General features: G+C 40.3%; 1 protein-coding gene across 3 annotated transcripts in view; it reads left to right on the top strand.

The window, feature by feature from the left end:
* The window catches only part of mettl15 (methyltransferase 15, mitochondrial 12S rRNA N4-cytidine), a 69,444-nt gene extending 49,428 nt beyond the window's left edge, over positions 1 to 20,016 (top strand). For all 3 annotated transcript variants that reach the window (XM_030726435.1, XM_030726433.1, XM_030726434.1), the window contains 3 exons: positions 7,365 to 7,556; positions 10,790 to 10,968; positions 17,961 to 20,016. In XM_030726435.1, the coding sequence (XP_030582295.1) occupies positions 7,365 to 7,556; positions 10,790 to 10,968; positions 17,961 to 18,382 (793 nt within the window). In that variant the 3' untranslated portion in view covers positions 18,383 to 20,016. The remainder of the gene's footprint in view (positions 1 to 7,364; positions 7,557 to 10,789; positions 10,969 to 17,960) is intronic.
* Positions 20,017 to 20,694: the final 678 nt, after the last annotated feature.

Consider the following 20,694-nt stretch of genomic DNA (forward strand, 5'->3'; position numbering starts at 1 on the left):
TTACAGCTGGGGACAGTTCAGAAACAAATCACATTTTTTTAGAGATTGTCTGTTATTAGCATCAACACCTTGATTATATTGATGTAGATTTTGAATAATGTTATTGATACATACTCTTACACATAAGAGCACCCTGTGGTTGTCATCAATATAAAGTACTTTACCAATTTAATGTTTTAATAACTTAATAATCCTCATCATAAAAATTACCTGTTTTTTATAGAAGGCCATGAATGAGTGTTTAAGAGTACTGTATCAGTAACATTAAGCAGTAACAAGTGAGCTAAAATTAATAAAAATGATAGGGAATCAAAGAGCAGCAGCACCAGTTTGGAGGTGTTAATGGCAATATACTCTTGCAAGGCTTTTGTCAGCATGTCATTATTGTATGTTGATTAAAATGTATATTCAAGTGCACCAACGCATCTTGACAGTCAGTCCTTTTATTTATTTATTTTTTACAACTGGACGGAGAGAGAATTAATAACAGTGTGTTGTTTTTGATTAGCTGAGAGTGCTTATTGTGATGTATAGCTTACACATGACAGGCATAGACTGAAATTAACTGTCCTTCTTCTCCAGATGGAGGTTCATGTGTTGAGAGCAGTGACTCAGTCTATGTGCACAGGTTGCTGATTGCTTCAAAGATGGGTGAGACATCAGATTTAACAAGGCATTTGAAAGTGCTTTGCATGCATTTAAGAGCAGAGGCTTGCTTCGCTTGCTTCAGCTCACCATAGCAATCCAGTGTTAGCTAATGTTAAGGCTCGATTTAAAAAAAAAAAAAAAAAAACAATCTAGGCAGCGTTGCTTATTAAAGCTGTCCCAACCATTAGTGCAGTACAGAAATATTATTGTGGAGGGATTTTTAAGGTCCAGTAATCCTTGCACTCTCTGTTTTAACAAGTAGTTATTTAATTAAGTTAAAGTTGACTGGTATTATTGTGCTTTACGTAATCGTTAGCTCACCCAATGATAGGTGAAGTGAGGTAATATTTTCAGTTGCGTTGGTCTGTCTGTCTGTTAGCAGGATAACTCAGAAAGATAAGTAGCATGCAATGTTGTATACTCCATCATGAATTACTTGATCATAAAGACCAGAAATTAATTTTATTGGCTTTTAAAAACTGTAAAATATGATTTTATCTTTTTATTAAAAAAAAAAAACCCACATGACCAGATATTGGCATATATAGGCTGGATATATTTTATGTTTATGTCCCCTAATGGCATCCAGACCATCACCAAAACGTAATCAGTTGTTCCTTGTACCCCCCCCCCCCCCCCCCCCCCCCCCCCCAACAACTCCAGAAATTTTATCAAAGTCTATTCATAATTTTCTGAGTTATCCTGCCAATGGACAAACAAACGCGACCGAGAACATAACCTCTCCACTTATCGGTGGGCGAGGTAATAAATGGATATGGGGAAAATGCCTATGTAATAACAGGCAAGTATAATTAAAAAATTGTGGAAATACAAGCCAGGAATAGATTAATAAAAGCAAGAATAGTAGATACTGATGGTAGCATGCTGATTCTAAGCTATCAGTAGAGCTTGAGAGAAATGGAGCAGACGTTCCCTTTTTTGGAGGCCTCATATTGTGGTATGAAATATATGACCTCGGTTTTTGAGCTGCTTAGCTTTTTGCTGTTGGCCTATAACCTCCAAACTTAGTTTTTTGTCATTTAGAAAGGACAATCTGACATTTTGGTCGCTTTTTCATGAGTAATAACTTCGCTAGAAATGTATTTTCATATATCTGGGAGCTGAAGAAAGCTGCAAATGACCTTTTGCCCCTAATGTATAGATGCTAACTCCTGTTGCTCTCTTCTGCTATCATCTTTGTTCACACAGTGTTAAAAGGTCACATGAAAAATGCATGAAGATGGCTTAAACATCTCACCACTCGTGCATGAGGAAGTCAGTACACACAGTCTCCTCTGTCAGACAAGAGGAAGGATCTCAGTAGGCTAGCTAAGATGGTCGGCCTCCGAGGGGAAAAAAAAAACAACTGATTCATTTTTTAAAAGGTTCACAAAAAAGTACTCAAGCTTTTGTGGGTTGACAGTGACTTGCTGATGTATCATATTCCTCTTGAACTTGGTTGCTCAAAATGACCACTCCCCAGATGCTGTGTGTGTGTGTGTGTGTGTGTGTGTGTGTGTGTGTGTGTGTGTGTGTCTGTGTGTGTGTGTGTGTGTGTCTGTGTCTGTGTGTGTGTGTGTGTACCAAAGATTGACAAGGTGACTTTATTTACCATTCTTACCAGTTGCAGTTGTGGCATAAAGGTTAGAGAAAGTGAAAGGACAGTGATTGTTTTTTCCACTTACTTTAATGGTGGCACAGAGTAAAGGTCTTCTTAAGCACAGCTTCTAACCTCCAACATGTGACAAAAGAACCCAAAATCAGCAAAGAAATACAAAGTAGAAAACTAAAATTTATAGTAGTTACCAGGGTTATAATAGTTTTGGATTTTACATTATAGTTTAGTTTTAGTTAGTTTTTACTTTTTTTTCTCTAATTCAGTTAGTTTTAATTAGTTTTCAGAGTGGTTTTGCTCGTTTTTATTAGTTTTTATTTTTGGTTTCATGCTTAGTTTTAGTTAGTTTCAGTTAGTTTCAGTATTAGTTTTAGTATTTTCATACCTAATCAGGTGCAAGATTCAAGGCGCAAAAGTGACTATTGTGTAATGAAAACTTGACAAAAGATACAGTTTAAAGAAATATATTCAACAACCAGCTGTTCACAAGACATGCTAAATTTGTGTAACATTAAGGACACACATGAGCATCAACAGGGAGAAACAAAGAAAAACATGAACTCCCAAACTCAATAAATTCTACAATAAACTCCACAATAAACTTCAGCATCAGTGCAGCAGATTAATAACGCCTACATGTGGTGTTAAACAAAAACAAACTCTTTGAAGGAGTCAAAGCTCAAATCCATCTGCATCCTGATGTTCTCACACCTGATGCTGCTTCTGTTTAGGAGCTAGCTTGGTTAGATGCTCGCTAATTAAACTTGCAGGGTCTTTGCGGCCTCTGTACACAACCTACAGAAGTTGCCGACCTCATGTCCGCATTTATGCTTGTGTAGCTGGATTGTGTGTGTTATTACCTTGTGGTCGTGTGCAGGTGTTTGTACTCAAAGAACCTCCATACGGGACTCTGCCGCTTTCTCGGCAGACCGCAGCCATTACTTTGCGGACCAGCGCGGTGAGCGCACGCACATGCGCACTCACACAGTTGTCCTGTGGCGCTCCCAGCTTAAACTCGGAGAGCGGAAACAATGATTTCATATCAATCCACAAGGCTTAAAATGAAAGTCAGTTTATCGATAATTTCAGTTAGTTTTAGTTAGTTTTGTAAACTCACAATTCAGTTTTAATTAGTTATCGTTTTTTCCTTTTAATTATAGTTTTTATTTATTTCAGTTAACGACAATGTTTTTTCAATTTCAGTTTTCGTTATTTCGTTCGTTTTCGTTAACTATAATAACCCTGGTAGTTACACACTGTGAAAATATTAAAAATATATTAAAAACAAAAATTCAAATATTTCCTTTATGGTGTCAGTGTTTTTGTTTCTTACACATTGTTTTAAATTAGAACAATTTTCTATTGCACCTAACTCAGTTATTAAATGAAAGAATAACTTTAAATCCTTTTCCATATTGACTCGGTATGGGTTTTATCAAGACAAATCAGCTGTGTCAGCTTTATTATATCTTGCTACACAAACACCATCTCCAGTGTCAGTGTAGTGACATTTTCTGGTCTTTGGAAAAAAGTTGTGGAAGGCCACACTGATGAGCTTATAAAGAGATAAACCGAATATTTAGCAGAATTGAGTTCAGCTTATTGGTGCTGCCCTCCTTAACAGTCCCAGGTTCTAACGTGGCCCCTTGGGGAAATTAATTGCCCATCCCTGTTCAAAGGTAATTTTCGGTGCTAACCCTAATTGAACCTTATGTTTTGGAAGGGAAAATGTAAATAGTTTTTTTATGCATGTCAGAGTGATTTTAGTTGTTCCCTGGTTAACAAAACATGTGAGAACAATTTAATAATAATAAAAAAAAATTGCATATGTTGATTGTCTAGATCAGTGCTTCTCAAAGTCAAGAGTGCTGTGGCCCACTTTAAAGCCAGAAAATCCAATGGGGTTCCCCTCCCCACAGTCATCTAAAACTACGGGCCTGTGAAATTTTCCTGGCTAGAAGCCTGTCTTCACTCTCATCAAGTACAAGAGAAAGTGATGTATTTCCTTGAAAATGAGTCAAAAAACATAAACAACACAGACTGTTGGATATAAATTGCTAATACTACTCAGGAACCACTGGTCTAGATTGTCTAGAGTTAGCATTAAGATTGAGCCCATCGTGTGATATTGGCGTACCTCAAGAAAGTATGCTTGTTCCATTAACTTAATGGTTCATGAGGTTTACCAACCATTCTTTTCCCTTCGTCATGCCCATGACGGTAAACTCCTTCTGTAACATAAAAATGTCTTACACCTTACATACCAGTTGATAAATGGATTAACTAGCCATTTAGTCAAAGGACATGTTTTAGAATATAAATTGATGTAATAGGATCTCTTTTTGTAAAATATGGGACACATTTTACTAATACTCATGTAGGGCTGTAACTACTGATTATTTTAGTAATCGAATATTTTATCGATTATTCCATTGATTAATCAGATAAGAAATGCTTTTGTCTTTTTGTCATCTGCATATTTTAACTTCCACAGGGTAACTGCTGATTTTTCGCTGTGTTAAACAGCGGTGGATGGTGCAGCTACAAAGTTCTCTTTTCTTTACATTGACACTTGCTGATCAGGTGGTTGATGAAGGGCTCCTCCAGCTGTTTCCCAGTTACAGTGAAAAGTGCTGCTGCTTTGGACGCTAGAAAAACATTTACTTTTGCTCCACCTGAGCTCACCGTCTCAATAACGGCTCCGCCACTTTGCATTTGCTGCTCATGTGTAGACAGGCTGCATGTAAAACAACTGCTGCTGTTGTGTTATCAGTGTTTTTGTTGAAAACCTGGGGGCTTCATGAGCTTAATATTGTAATGCTTTGTATCCACACCCATCCTGAAAGTCAAAGTCAAATTGAACTTTATTGTCAATCAAACCATGTAATAGTACATTACACAGAAGACTGAAATTTCGTTTCTCCAAACCCCAAAATGTGCAGTATTAAAAACAAAAATTACACACAACTAAGCATAAAAACTGAAGCATAGACTAAATATAAAACACTACTAGAAATAAAATGTAAATAAATAAATATCAACAGATCACACAACATAAGACAGGCAGTGGGGATACAGTTTCTAGGCTAACACAGTGTACCCGAATGTAGTCAGGTTGAGGTATGTTACGCAAATGCAGTGGTAATAGTACAGGTGTACAATACAAAGTGCAATATGGCAAAGTGCACTTTAGTGCTCCTAAAGACGTTTCTATTGCAGGAATGTTTTTAGGTCAGGGATTAAAGCATAAAAAATATTTTGACAAGTCCCTTGGTACAGAACAGGGGGTGGGTGGGTGGGTGGGTAGGGGTTTCTTGTCGTTACCAGACGATAGCTAGTGTTAATGGCAGCGTCCGTTAGCAAACTGTGGTGATAGCGAACAACACACACACACACACACACACACACACACACACACACACACACACACACACACACGGGTGTAGAGAACAGTGGAGGCGTGGAAAAACATGTCAGCGATGATCCACTTGGTATTAAAGGGTTGTTTTTGCAAATGACGGAAATCCGTCGCAGCGATGGCTGTCTGTAACATTGTTCAGCATGAACGGGTTTGGTGGTGGGTCAGTGATGGTCTGGGGAGGCATATCCATGGAGGGACCCACGGACCTCTACTGGCTAGGCAACAGCACCCTGACTGCCATTAGTTATTGGGATGAAATCCTTGGACCCATTGTCAGAGTGTATGCTGGTGCAATGTGTTCTGGGGTCCTCCTACTGTACAACAATGTGACTCATGGTGAGAGTAAACAGGCAGTTCCTGGAGGATCCTGGGGGATGAATGAATTGATACCATTGAAAGGATTTGGTAGAAACACTAGAGGAACAAAACATCAGCTACTGGTAGAGCAGTCACTTAAGACTGTAAGACCGAACAGACCAACCTGTGCACCACCTGGATTGACTACAAGAAAACCTGTGACTCAATGCCTCATACATGGATCCTGGAATGCCTACAACTATATCAGATCAGCAGGACCATAAGAGCCAGTGAGGATGTGGAAAACAACACCAGAGCCCAACTTCAAGCCAACTGCACAAGACACCATCAAGTGCGAGATTTACCAAGGAGCTGCTCTGTCCCCACTTCTGCGCTGCATAGGTCTGAACCCCCTCAGCCAGATCATTATCAAGACTGGCTATGGATACTGACTACGGAATGGAGTTCAATAGGAGTGACACTCTGTCTGGCCTTCTGCTGCTGTGGTCTATCTGCTTCAAGGTTCAATGCTTTGTGTGTTCAGAGATGCTTTTCTGCACACCTTGATTACAACAAGTGGTTACTTCAGTTACTGTTACCTTCCCATCAGCTTGAAGCAGTCTGTCCAGTCCATTCTCATCTGACTTCTGGCATCAACAAGGCATTTTCACCCAGAGAATGGGATATTGAGCCTATTTTGGACCATTATCTGTAAACGCTAGAGATGGTTGTGAAGGAACATTCCAGCAGATCAGCAGTTTCTGAAATCCTCATACCAGCCTGTCTGGCACCAACAAGCATGCCGTGTTCAAAGTCCCTTAAATCACTTTTCTTCCCCATTCTGATGCTTGGTTTGAATGTCAGCAGGCTGTCTTGAGCATGTCGTGAACATGGCTATATACTTTAAGTTGCTGCCATGTGATTGGCTGATTAAATATTTACGTTACCAACTAGTTTGAACAGGTGTAATTAATGATGTGGGAGGTGAGTGTATGTGTTATTATTCAATCTGTTTCCTCTATTTGTTGTCTGTTATTGTTTAATTATACAACTTTACTTTTCATGCCAACAACAGTAAAGTAAGACAATCAGTTCAGTGCATTAAAAATAATTTATTTTACTGATAAACAGTAACTAATACTAAAAAAGTCATTGGCATTATTCCCTTGATATCTTTATGTTTTCATTGTTTTTTCTATTTGGTTTCTGTGATCTGAAGAGAATGCTGCTGATCTGAATGAAAATTAAATGGTCTTTTAAAAGCACTGGATATCAGCTAAATGTGTTGAGTTTATTCTCCAGTCTACCAACATTTAATAGCAGTCATGTCTTGAGTTGTCTTTGTCTCTAAATGCACTGTTTCGTTCCCTAATTCCTTCAAAGTGGTCGTGTGAAACCAATACTTGGCCGGTTCAGTGAGCTTGAGGACCTGCTGTCTAACTTAAACGTTAAGCCAGGCAGCATCGATGCTGCCCTCTTGGATGCTGGCTGTTCTTCCATGCAGATGGATGAGGCGGAAAGAGGCTTCTCCCTCAGCAAAGATGGACCATTGGATATGAGAATGGATGGAGACAGGTAAAAGATTTGATACATGCACCTACTGGCATGTTGTGAGGTGCTGAATAATCTGAATGTGCAGATACTAAAAAGAACATATACTATATTGTCAAAAGTATTCACTCACCCATCCAAATCATTGAATTCAGGTGTTCCAATCCCTTCCATGGCCACAGGTGTATAAAACCAAGCACCTAGCCATGCAGACTGCTTTTACAAGCATTTGTGAAAGAACGGGTCGCTCTCAGGAGCTCAGTGAATTCCAGTGTGGTATCATGATAGGATGCCACCTGTGCAACAAGTCCAGTAATGAAATTTCCTAAATATTCCAGTCAACTGTTAGTGGCATTATAACAACATGGAAGTGGAAGCAATTGGGAACGACAGCAACTCAGCCACAAAGTGGTAGGCCACGTAAAATTACAGAGTGGGGTCAGCGGATCCTGAGGCGCATAGTAAACTTTCTGTTGAGTCAATCACTACAGACCTCCAAACTTCATGTGGCCTTCAGATTAGCTCAAGAACAATGTGTAGAGAGCTTCATGTAATGGATTTCCATGGCTGAGCAGCTGCATTCAAGCCTTACATCACCAAGCGCAATGCATTGAATGCAGTGGTGTAAAGCACGCCACCACTGGACTCTAGAGCAGAGGAGACGTGTTCTCTGGAGTGATGAATCACGCTTCTCCATCTGGCAATCCGATGGACAAGTCTGGGTTTGGCGGTCATGAGAACAGTACTTGTCTGACTGCATTGTGCCATGTGTAAAGTTTGGTGGAGGGAGGATTATGGTGTGGGGTTGTTTTTCAGGAGCTGGGCTCGGCTCCTTAGTTCCAGTGAAAGGAACTCTTAATGCTTCAGCATACCAAGACAATTTGGACAATTTCATGCTCCCAACTTTGTGGAAACAGTTTGGGGATGGCCCCTTCCTGTTTCAACACGATTGTGTACCAGTGCACAAAGCAAGGTCCATAAAGACATGGATGAGACAGTTTAGTGTGGAAGAATGTGACTGGCCTGCACAAAGTCCTGATCTTAACCCAATAGAACATCTTTGCGGTGAATTAGAACAGAGGCCTTCTCGTCCAACATCAATGTCTGACCTCACAAATGCGCTGCTGGAAGAATGGTCAAAAATTCCCACAAATACACTCCTAAACCGGGCACCACGGTGGCGTGGTGGTTAGCACTGCTGCCTCATAGCTGGAATGACATCTAGAAGGTCTGGGTCTGGGCCCGGGCCTCTCGCTGTGTGGAGTTTGCATGTTCTCCCCGTGTCTGCTTGGGTTTCCTCCGGGTACTCCGGTTTCCTCCCACAGTCCAAAGACATGCATTTACTGGGGTTAGTTTAATTGGTTACTCTAAATTGCCCATAGGTGTGAGTGGTTGTCTGTCTCTCTGTGTTAGCTCTGCGACAGGCTGGTGACCTGTACAGGGTGTACCCTGCCTCTTGCCCTATGTCAGCTGGGATAGGCTCCAGCCCTCCCCTGTGACCGTGATTAGGATAAGCAGAAGAGAGTGGATTGATGGATGGACACTCCTAAACCTTGTGGAAAGCATTCCCAGAAGAGTTGAAGCTGTTATAAAGGATGGGCCAACATATTAAATCCTATGGATTAAGAATGGGATGTCACTCAAATTAATATGTGTGTGAAGGCAAATGAGCAAATACTTTTGACAATATAGTGCAGCTAAAATAGGTGACTAATAGCATGGGTCTACTTAACTTTATTAGTTTTCCTAAACTTGATTTTGTGTCTGATATGTAAAAAATACTGTGAAAACTTTTTTTTTATCATTAAAACAGTCCATGTTTTTCATCTGACCTTAGTGGTTATAGTAAGAGTGTTCACCAGAGAAACTCACCCTGTGCCTACATTGAATATGGAACGTTTGCAGACTTTTAGTGAAGCAAATGCTCCAAAACTAAACCTCCAATGTATCAATGAAACTGGCTGCAGTGGTAATGGAAGCACTTTGTTGTGCAAAGCATTAATTACAAAGATCCACTGCAAAATTACTAATAGGCCAGTGTTTTTAATATTGTTTACACATAGTTTGCTCTGGCCTTTTACACAGAAATGGGTCATACTTTTTTTTTTTCTGAATAAACTGCTGATATATAGAAAGTCAGCTAGCTCTGTGATTTATTTTGGCAACTGCTTTGTAGCATTACCCTTTACACAATTTACTTTAATTGGTAGATGTTAACTTGTTACACAATCTCAGTGAAAAACTCAACTCCCCAACACAAAACTCCCAAAACAGGTTTAGCCTGGGCACAGCCACTTTTTAATCCTTCAGCAGATGTTAGAGATTCATTGTAGCTAAGGCCTCAGTCACACAGTCCACTCAGTGACCCCCTGGCAACTATGGGTCGCAAGATAAGAATATATTTTCCCTGACTGGCTGGCGACGGCCTCGAGGTGAATTTGGTCCCAAAAATGTATATGGTATGAAACACTGTTTGCAAATTACTGCAGCTACTTTCCAAGCAGTAGTGAAATTGTGAAAAGTGCAACACAAACTGTAAACTGAGAATGTTCGCCCTCAAAATAAAAGTTGCACCTTTTGAAATGTTACGGCTACAGCAGTGAGGCAGCATCTTTGCTTTCCGTTTCCATTTTTCCCTCGAGACTTGTGGTTGCTAAGGTGTAACTGACCAGTCTATAGACTGTGTTACTGGGGTCTAAACCTTTAAGGAGACAACAGATGCATGATTATATGTCTAAATGTGAGTTTGACAATAAGACCACAGTTGTATTTAATCTCCCACCAACACTGGGCCTTGTTTTTGCGTACCTATAAAGCTTCTTTTCTTAAACATAAATATATTTTCCAAACCATACTTTAACAGATCAAAATTCTCCCTCATGGTCTTATACAATGATGTTTATATTGCCAAACTATTAAAATGTAACATTGTATTCCAAAACCTATTTGCAGATATGGTAAATATTTTCTATTTATGTATCTTAAATGTGTCAGTGTGTATTTATTATTTTATAGCAATATGTATAATCTTTCTTGAATATTTTCAGAAACATTTCTGCATCACTTTAAAATGTCAGCATAAAGAAACTCCTTTATAAGCTGATGCAAAAGCTGCTTTTCTCTTTTCCTTCCCTCACAATCGTTCTATTCATGACTGTCATAAAGGTTTTCAGCTGTAGCTCAGAGTTGTCAGGATTCACCACTGTCAGCAAGGACATGACGTCAAGCAACTTAATTGGGCTTCTCTTTGTGCGTAGGTACCCTGACATGCCCTGCGCCGCTGACGTTGTGAATACCTTAGATCAACAGGCTCTTGCATCCATCCTCACTGCATATGGGGAAGAAAGACACGCCAGGAAAATAGCTTCAGCCATTGTGGAGACACGCCGCATCAGCCCCATCACCCGGACACAGCAGCTGGCCAGCGTGGTTGCAGGTAGCTAGACACCAACCTGATTAATTCCCTGCAGCATTCAGGAGGAAAATAAAACATGAGTGGAGTTATTAAGGCTGTCTCCTAGTGGGATGTGTTGCCTCAGAAAATTACGTGAACTGTGATCACAGTCATCATGCTCTCTTTTACCTCTGTTTTGGGTGTCTTTATTCCATTCCATCCTTGGAGAGATAAAAATGAGGCAAAAACTGAGTTGTAGATGGCTGGAATAAAATATATGCCTTGAAAGCAGTAAGTCACTTGCAGGAGCCCATCTCTCTCCTTTCACACTGCCTTCCTTTTTTTGTCGCCCCCCTCATTTCTTTGCTCACAAATACAGACATACACCTAACACAAATGCAAACACCCACATGCACTCACAAACGAAACATGCATTGCATACAGCAGGGGTTAGATTATTTGTCTTCAGTGATTGTTTTTTTCCTTTATTTTTTTTTTTCTTAAGCTGTATGACTCCACATTTGAGATGCTGAACGCGGTTGTTGCAACAGTTATTGCACAAAGCAGTATGTGCGTCAGTGTCACCCTGGGAGAACAGGTGTGAGTAAGAGCATCTGTTTGATCCTTTTTGAAGAGCAAAGCGAGCTACCACCAGTGTTTATTGGGAACAATCTAAGAGGTTCGGTTTTTAAGAAAGTTCCAGGGGGAGCTCGGTGACCAATCGTGACAGTGATGCTCAAAGGAAAAATTTTCAGTCACTCAGCGTCATTTTCAGGAGAAATGACAACGGCTTATGCGTTTGTTGTTGAAGGAGTAATGCGACGCATTACTCATCTGTACACGAATATATTTAAAGTGCTGCAGACAAGACTTTTTTGTTTGCATTAACACTCATTAATTGGGTGAAGCATGCTATGGGTAAATCCGTATTATCCATAGCATGGTTTTGAGAATGAGCAAGGCTATGGATGTGTATAAACAAATGAGATCTAAAATCCATCCATCCATCCATCCATTTTCTTCCGCTTATCCGGGGCCGGGTCGCGGGGGCAGAAGCCTAAGCAGAGAAGCCCAGGCTTCCCTCTCCCCAGCCACCTCCTCCAGCTCATCCGGAGGGACCCCAAGGCGTTCCCAGGCCAGCCGAGATACATAATCTCTCCAGCGTGTCCTGGGTCTACCACGGGGCCTCTTCCCGGTGGGACATGCCCGGAACACCTCACCCAGGAGGCGGCCAGGAGGCATCCTAATCAGATGCCCGAGCCACCTCAACTGGCTCCTTTCGATGTGGAAGACCAATGTTCAGAAGACCCTTATGAGTGAAAAAACAAGGGAACAGTTTACCCTGCCCGGGATAGGGTTACCGGGGCCCCACCCTGGAGCCAGGCCTGGGGAGGGAGCTCGAGGGAGAGCGCCTGGTGGCCGGGCATTAGCCCGTGGTGCTCAGCCGGGCGCAGCCTTGCCACCCGCAGGAGGTGTCGTAGGGGTCGGGTGCAGTGTGTGTCGGGCGGTGGCCGAGGGCGGAGGCCCTGGCGGACCGATCCCCGGCTATCGAAACTGGAGATCTAAAAGTCAAACTGAATTTTTTTTCACAATTGCTTAAGTGGCACGATTATTTTAATGCATCGTCTTTGGACATTTAATGTTAAACAAACAGAGACTGGATAATTGACCCAAGTATAAAGTTACTACTTTTAAATAACAACATAATAACTTTATTTACATGGAACTTTTTAAAATACACAGTAATGAAGTACTTTGCGGTTTGGATGAAAACACACACTAACAAAGTGAATATAACCAAACACAGTCTTTTGCTTCTTTTAAGTTTTTAATCATGAGATGTATTTGGTTTGATGTATTTGCATTTGAGACAAACAGAACAATGAATTATTTTTCAGCTTCTGAAATTTTTGATTAGAAATGTGTTTATTTTGATTAATAAACAGATTTGCACACTTTGTTTTCCCAACAGATTTTCAGTTTTCAGATTTCGGATTAAGATTTGATCGGTTATTGGCCTGCTGCTTTGGCCAGTTGCGCTCCTCTCGATTGTTGAAATCTTGCATGTTTGCCGTTGCCACTGCAACTATTTTCAAAATGAACGAGCTTGAGGCAAGATTGTGTGAGCAAGTCCACCTGTACAGGCGTGTATGTGACACATGTAGCACGGGGATTCTCAGACAAGACAAATGTGCCGTAACCGCAAGTATAAATGTGGCTGTGCAATGACTTAGCGTCAGCGGGCGACGCAACCAATGTGGTCCAGAGCATAAATGGGCCATTATGTGCCCACAAATTGCTAGGAGACAGATCAAGTGACCTTTTAAGCCCGGTAATAAGAAACTAAATCAGCCGTAACTTTATTAATGATTTTAAACTCAACAGGTTTACTTGGCTAGAAGGACGTGGATGATCTGCTTTATAGATGCCAGCTAGGCATTAATCTTCCAGCAGTTGCATCAGAAAACCTGTAGGGATGAAATTAAGACATTATTTAATTTCATTTGAATTATTACTGTTTTGGTCATATTTGTAAGAATAATAAATAATGCTAACAGAAGGATCCTGTTTGCCAGGAGCTTATTTTATATAGATTCCTGGCTAAATCTTCAGATAAAGCTGCATGTTGTCAACAAGATTTTGCTGAGTAATATGTTATCCATTGGTTAATCTTAGCCTAGAGTGGATTTCTGGTTTTGCAAGACTTTTTTGCATTACTTTCCATTGCAAAAGTTTTATTCAGTCGGTTCATGTACTAATTTCTAATTTCCGGGAGTCATACGCATTGAATGACTTCAGACAGAATCCATTCATTGCAATAGAACTGCCTCAATCAGTGGCTTCACCTGCAGAAGCAAAGAAAATCATCCCCACGGAGATGTGGGATATTCAACCTCTGTGAATTTTGATTTGAGCTGCAGCAGCAAAATCTCTTGACAGTGGCCTTTGAGGAGACATAACCCAGAAAGTCCAAAATGGAGGAAGCATCATATTAGCTTTGTTGCACCATCCAATTAATACACTAATCAAGTATCAGAGCAAGTAAGCGAGTACAAAGTGCTTCACAGAAGAGGTGTGGAATACACCAGACAGTTACCCAGGCAGCTATCACAGACTTTATACTAGAAAGCTGGGAGGACAATGAAACACGCTGTTTCCCCCTTTTAAACAGTGGAAATTGATACATTGATAGATCAGTGGTCACTCCACTTCATTCTCAACAATATGCCATTGCTTTTGCCAGTTTCTATTTTATTTATTTTAGTTTTTAGTTTGAGTGAATGCATCATTGTATCTGCTCTTCTACCTTAAATAAAGTTGTTCATGTGTTACAGTTACTGTAACCACTGTTATTGTGAACAAACTCCAACTGTTTGTTCAACAATGAAAGATTAAACACTGATTGAAGTTCAGACTTTCAGCTTCAATTCATTGTGTTTAATAAAAGTTTTGCATTAACTGTTTAGGATTTAAAGGCTTTTTTAATACATTGTGCCCAATTTTCAGATGCTCAAAAGTAATTAAACTATTGACTGACAAGCATTTCTGTGGCCAGGTGAATGGGTCGTTCCCTTTTTATTTCATGACAAATTAAGCAGGTAAAAGATCTGGGAATGGATTTCAAGGGTAAACTTACATTTGGTATCTTTTACCAGACCCTCAGTATGAGGGTCAAAGAGATGTCAATGAAAGAGAAGGCGGCCATCATTAGGCTGGAATACAAATAAATAAACCCATCAGAGAGACAGCAAAAACTTTAGGAGTGGCCAAATCAACAATCTCGTACAATCTTAAAAAGAATGAATGCACTGACCAGCCTGAAAGACCACAAAAGACAACTGAAGTGGATAATGACATAATTATTTCCACTGTTAAGAAAAACCTTTCACAACCTCTAACAAAGTCAAGAACACATTTGAGGAGAGCAAGGTGCAAACCACTGGTTACACTCAAGAACAAGAAAACCAGATCAGAGTTTGCCAGAAAACCTGTAAAAGAGCCCACACAGTTCTTTGGACAGATGAAACCAGGGTGAACCAGAATGATGGGAAGAGAAAAGTATGGAGAAGAAGAGAAACCCCTCATAATCCAAAGCTAACAACATCATCTTGTCAAATATAGTGGAGGCAGTGTTATTGCATGGACAAGTATGGCTGCCAGTAGAACTGTGTTTATTGATGATGTGACTGCTGATAGATGTAGCAGGATGAATTCTGTTTACAGGGCGATACTTTACTCAGATTTACCCAAATGTTGCAAAACTAATTGAACAGTGTTTCACAGTGCAAATGGACAATGACCAAAAGCAAAAAACACCATGATAATAACCATGTATAAGACTAATTCCTTTTTTAAATGTCTCAACTTAATGCAATTCTTTTGTTAAACCTCCTGAATTGAAGTTGAAAGTTTGCACCTAAATCACATCTTGATTGTTTGATTTAAAAACACTGATGTTGTTTTGGTTCGTACTTAACTACCTGATTCCCCTTCATGTACACATCCTAATCTCTTCTGTTCTCCATGGATCTGTCTGTAGGACCTTTGAAAGATGAATTAGAGAGAGAGAGCACATGGCTTGGTGAGGCCAGCCCTGGGCTGGTCCTTGCTGTGCAGGCATTGTATTGATTGCAGTGTGAGTCACACCTTGGGCTGTTTAGTGCAGGAGGAGAGAAATGCCACATCACTCACTTCTCTATTTATTGCAGTTTCTTTTTTTGGTCTATGTAAGTGTCTAATTGTTCTTGTGTCTTCTGTGTTGTGGTTGGTCAGAGGTAGACTGAAAACTCCTCGCTTGATTTGATGTAAAAATAAAGATTTTGAAACTTGAATATGCAGCAGATGCTTAATCAGTTTTTAGTTTTTGCTTTGATACCTACGTGTGTTGACTGACTTGCACAAAATCTCTGTGCAGTCTGCACCCTGTATATTATTGTCAAACTTGTGCACAAACTGGTAAATGCAGTTGTTCTGGCAGCTTAAATATTTGCTGGATATCTGCAGTTAATAATACTTTGCACATGTATTTTATAGGATGCTTTTTCAAATAACTTAAAGGGACATGAGAAGTTGTACAAGAAAATTTTACCCGCACTCAAAGTCAGGTACAAATAATTCAGTATTGTTAAAGAGGAGGCCTGTGGTGGTTAGACAAACATAAATTTGACTGAGTGCAGTAATCTCAGAACTGGCTCTAGTGATTTTTATACTTAGATTTAAACTGAACTTCAGCTGACAGAGAGATCATCACAGGTACTGCAGTGACACACAAGCCATCCCACCATCTCCAGCCTCCATCTGCTCCACACAAAGCCTCCAATGGACCTGCCACTCCATATTCCTGCAGCTCTCTCTTACTTTGACTTCTGTATATATTAAAAAGCTGGGTTTTTTTGTTTCTTTGTTTTGTTTTTTGTGCCTCAACACATTTTCTCTGAACTTACTTAATAACCACTCTTGCATTAATAATATATTCCAGGATGTTATGTGATAATTCTCAGTCAACTAGAAGAGTTGTACATAGAAGCACTGAGGCAGTTCAATTCATTTTATTCTGGGAAATGTTTTCATTCAACAGGCTTCTTTTATTTTCCTGACCAGAGAGGGTACCAGGAGTTATTTTAACATTTCTAGTGCAGTTCTCATAATGATGACACCTGTGAGCTGTTGAGGTCACAATCAGTGTGTGGATTGGTAATATAGTAGCAAATAAGTAGTATGGCATGAACCCACTTTGTTCTAAGATGCTTTGCTTGACACAGATAATCTGCTTTACTTGTCAGTTTTTCTCTTGTCTGTCTAAGGCCTCAGTCACACAGGCTTAGAGTCACTGGCCCCCTGACAACTACTTCTGATCTGGGAAAAATTCCCAGCAAAAATTCCCAGATCAGAAGGTGAAAGGTTGAATGGAGACAGCTGCCAGTTGTAAGTTGAAATTGGTCCCAGAGTGATCAAATAGAGTAGAAAAGCGCTATATAAGTACTAGTCCGTTTACCAATAAGTGAAACTAAAGACTGTTTGCCTTCGATTTAAAAGTTGGCCCTTTTTGAAATGTGTTGGTTCCAGTGGTAAGGCACATTTACTTGGAAGGCGAACATTTTCTGTTCCTCATTTGTGTCGCACTTTTTCAAGTTTACAGCTTGGAGAGTAAATGGCAAGTGTCTGCAGACAACTTGGCGTTTTCCATGCAAACTAAGGTCAACTGCAGGGACCAAAGCAATCGCAATTTCTCCCAGCAACAGCCAGCAACTGCTCACCAACCACTCAGGGAATACACATTTTTCTGGAGTGACTGGAGGGGTCACTGACCAGTCTGTGGCCTGTGTGACCGAGGCCTTATTTATCCTTACATATCCTTTTTTGTCCGTTGAACGCTGTGTCCACATGTATACGGGTTTTAAAACAGGGAACTTTCATCCATGCCCTCGGGTCTGTCCAGACTTTTGACCCGGTACTCACCAACTGCAATCACACAGTCAAGACGTTCAGTTTAATGACTGGAGTAGTGGATGAAGTTTAGCACACCCTACAGCTGCCTGTGTCAGGACACTGGTCAATCAATGTGGCCACACCCCTAACCCTTAACCAGGCAAATGAGATATGATAGTATTCAGAGTTATTACATAGGGGAAACTTTCCTTAGAGGCCAAAATATTTTTTTTTTGTACCAGGGTGTGTAAATATGGTTTTTATTGTTCTAAAACTGGGCATTTTAACATGGAAGTGTATGGGGACCAACTCCCCGTTTGTAGACAGCCTCAAGTGGGACCTAGAGGGACTGCTGTTTTTGTCACTCCTGCATTGCTTCATTTTACAGCTCTGGAGGTTGCTCCATGGTCATTATAAAAGCTTCTTTTTAAACATTTTCTGTAATAAACCATGAATATTTACTTATACTGGTGTCCAATCCCACGTCCTCTTCAAAAAAGTATCTTTTCTTTTTTATATGGAAATAAAATGCTAAAAAAAAATGCTATAATGAAATCTGGACCATTAAACTTTCAAGATTAACTCTGACCAATTCTTGTTTCTAGGATCGTTTCCTGCTGCTGTCATCTATGCACGTAAAGATCGACTCAACAGACCTGCACACGTGGCCACCAAGACTTTCCAAGCTCTGCGTATCTTTGTGAATGATGAGCTGAATGAACTTCACGCTGGCCTGCGTGTTGCCCGGACATTCCTAAAACCTGGAGGACGTCTCTGTGTTATCACCTTTCATTCGCTAGAAGACAGACTGGTCAAACGTTTTCTGCGGGGAGATGACTTGTCTAATTTGGATCACTTCAACCCAAGGAAGAAAAGCGCCAGGAATGAAAAACCAGTGCATGAAAAAAGAGATGGAAATATGTACTGGCTTCCTCTGCGAAGAAAAGTAATCACCCCAGAAAAAGACGATGTTAGGGAAAATCCTCGAGGACGCTCCTCCAAGCTCAGGGCAGCACTCAGACGTTGACTCTGACATTAATTATGACACAGCAGAAATTAAAAAAAAAAAAAAAAAAGTTGGAGCTTTTTACAATGAACATGAAGCTCACCATTACAGAGCCTAATCTCTAATCTCATTCGACTCGGTCTTGCTTTTTAACAAAGAACAGTCGGAAGCATTTGTTGGTGGGAAGCCAGTGAGGGTTTATGTTCTTGTTTCTGAATACGCACCTCCAACTGGTTGGTTACAGTGCTGTGCAGTGATTGCAGACTCAGCAAAGCAAGAAATGAATCTCTCACCCACTGTTTTCACTGTGATGCACTGAACTTCAAAAAAAATGGGGATTTAAAAAAAAGTCCACTTGTCAGAGTTTTCATATGCATCACTTGGGCGTGGTTTAGCAAATTGAGCTGAATTGAGCTAGGTTAATAGTCCTGCATTTGTGTAGCTTTCTGGCTACACAAAGATAAGTATCACACAACAGAGATAAGCCTGTTTGAAGGTCAGGAAACAGGAAAAGGAGCAACAGCAGAGTTGCCACAAACAAAAGTGCAAAAAATGTCAACGATCAAAAAACATCAAAACACATTTACTATAACTCTCTTCCCCGAAGAAGGCTAAACTAAAGGCTCAATAACAGCATACACACAGATTACATGTTATGCATATTTTTGACATTGCCCCTAAGGGGTAGCAGACAACAACATGTAAACATGAGTCAGCAAAGCTTTGCATCTCACCTATGTGCAGTCAACACAGCATCAGGCCAGGACCTGTAGGGGCCAGCACGGTTGTGCATTAGTCCTATGCAGAGAACTACAGACAGCTTTGCACACCGTCATTTACATGTTGTAGCTGGGTACTGTCAAACTATGTGATGTTGGCTACAGTGTGTGCATCTGTGTGTGTGTGTGTGTGTGTGTGCTGTTGTTGGTCCTTTAGTTTAGTCTCTGCTGCAGAAAAGACAGAACCCATAACATGCAAAGCGTTTCTTTGTAGTGAAGTGAAACCAGGTGTTAAAAACAATGTAAACTGTCCACTGCACTTTTTGTACTTCCTATTCCTATTCTCACGCTTGTACCTGTCATGGCAAACTCCGCAGTTGTTCCCTTTTCCTGTTCACGCCCACTTCTCACCAGTCACCTTTCAACCCAAGCATAGCGTCATCCCTGTCGTTGCTTTCTTGAAGGATTGCACATAAAAACATCTATGTGGGTTGCATACCCAGAATCCTTCACTGTGTCCGTTTGTGTAGGTATTTGGCTTCGCAAACGCGATATCCTGAATTCTGCTTGCCATCGTGTGTTACTGTAATCTAATAAGTGGACTTTAGACAAGAGAATATTGTACTGTTTCCTATTCGCTTGGCAAAAAATAAATTAATTAATTTAAAAAATACAGTTTTCTGAAAGAAAGGAAGGAAAGAAAGTCTGTAAAAATGTCAGTTGACTCGTCTCGTTAGTGTTGGGTTTAATGCATTTGCCCTACGTACAAAATATCCCCAGTTCAAGTCCAGGAGGTAACACAAATATCTTGAAGGGTTGCCTCAATAAAGGCATCCAGTGTTTTAAAAAAAAAAGTAGATCATATTACACTTTTAGTTTTTATTCTTTCAGCTGCAGTCCAGGTGGTTTAATGGCAAGTAAATGGTAAATGGACTAATTCTTATATATGGCTTTTCTACTCTAGCTGAACACTGATAGTGCTTTATACAACATGTTTGCATTTACCCATTCATACAAACACTTCCTTCTACAGCTCAGTGCTTACTATCTAACATTCACACTCCAACGGTTGTCGGAGAGCAACTTGGGGTTCAGTATCTTGCTCAACGATACTTTGGCATGCAGACTGGAGCAGCAAGGAATCAAACCACCAACCTTCAGATTAGTAGATGACCTGCTCTACCTCCTGAGCCACAGCCACCCCACAGAATAAATATAAAGACAGAATTCAAATGTAGGCTTAGGCCACAGGCAAATTTGATTTAAGGTCCACTAGTACAAAAAAATTTAAAAAGTGCTTTGTTTTAGGATCAAAATTGTTATTAAATTGTTTGCAGCCAACAGAAAAAAAAAATCAAGGGATAGAGTTGCCTCTGAGAATCTATATTTCTTACTGATGCTCATCAGGTAAACACAAAGACTTTAGACCCTCCTGCTATCCACTCACACAGAGGTCTAAGAGCTGTTCCAGGAATTATGATGCTATATTCCAGAGATCTGATTGGTCAGTAGGTGGTGATTTCATACCTGTTGATCTCTAATCTAGAACATAACCTGTTCTGGAGCAGGTTAGGTCTTCAGCATAAGTTACCATTGACGTACCCCCAGTAAGAC

This window comes from Archocentrus centrarchus, chromosome 3 (assembly GCF_007364275.1).
Source record: "Archocentrus centrarchus isolate MPI-CPG fArcCen1 chromosome 3, fArcCen1, whole genome shotgun sequence".
NCBI lineage: Eukaryota > Metazoa > Chordata > Actinopteri > Cichliformes > Cichlidae > Archocentrus > Archocentrus centrarchus.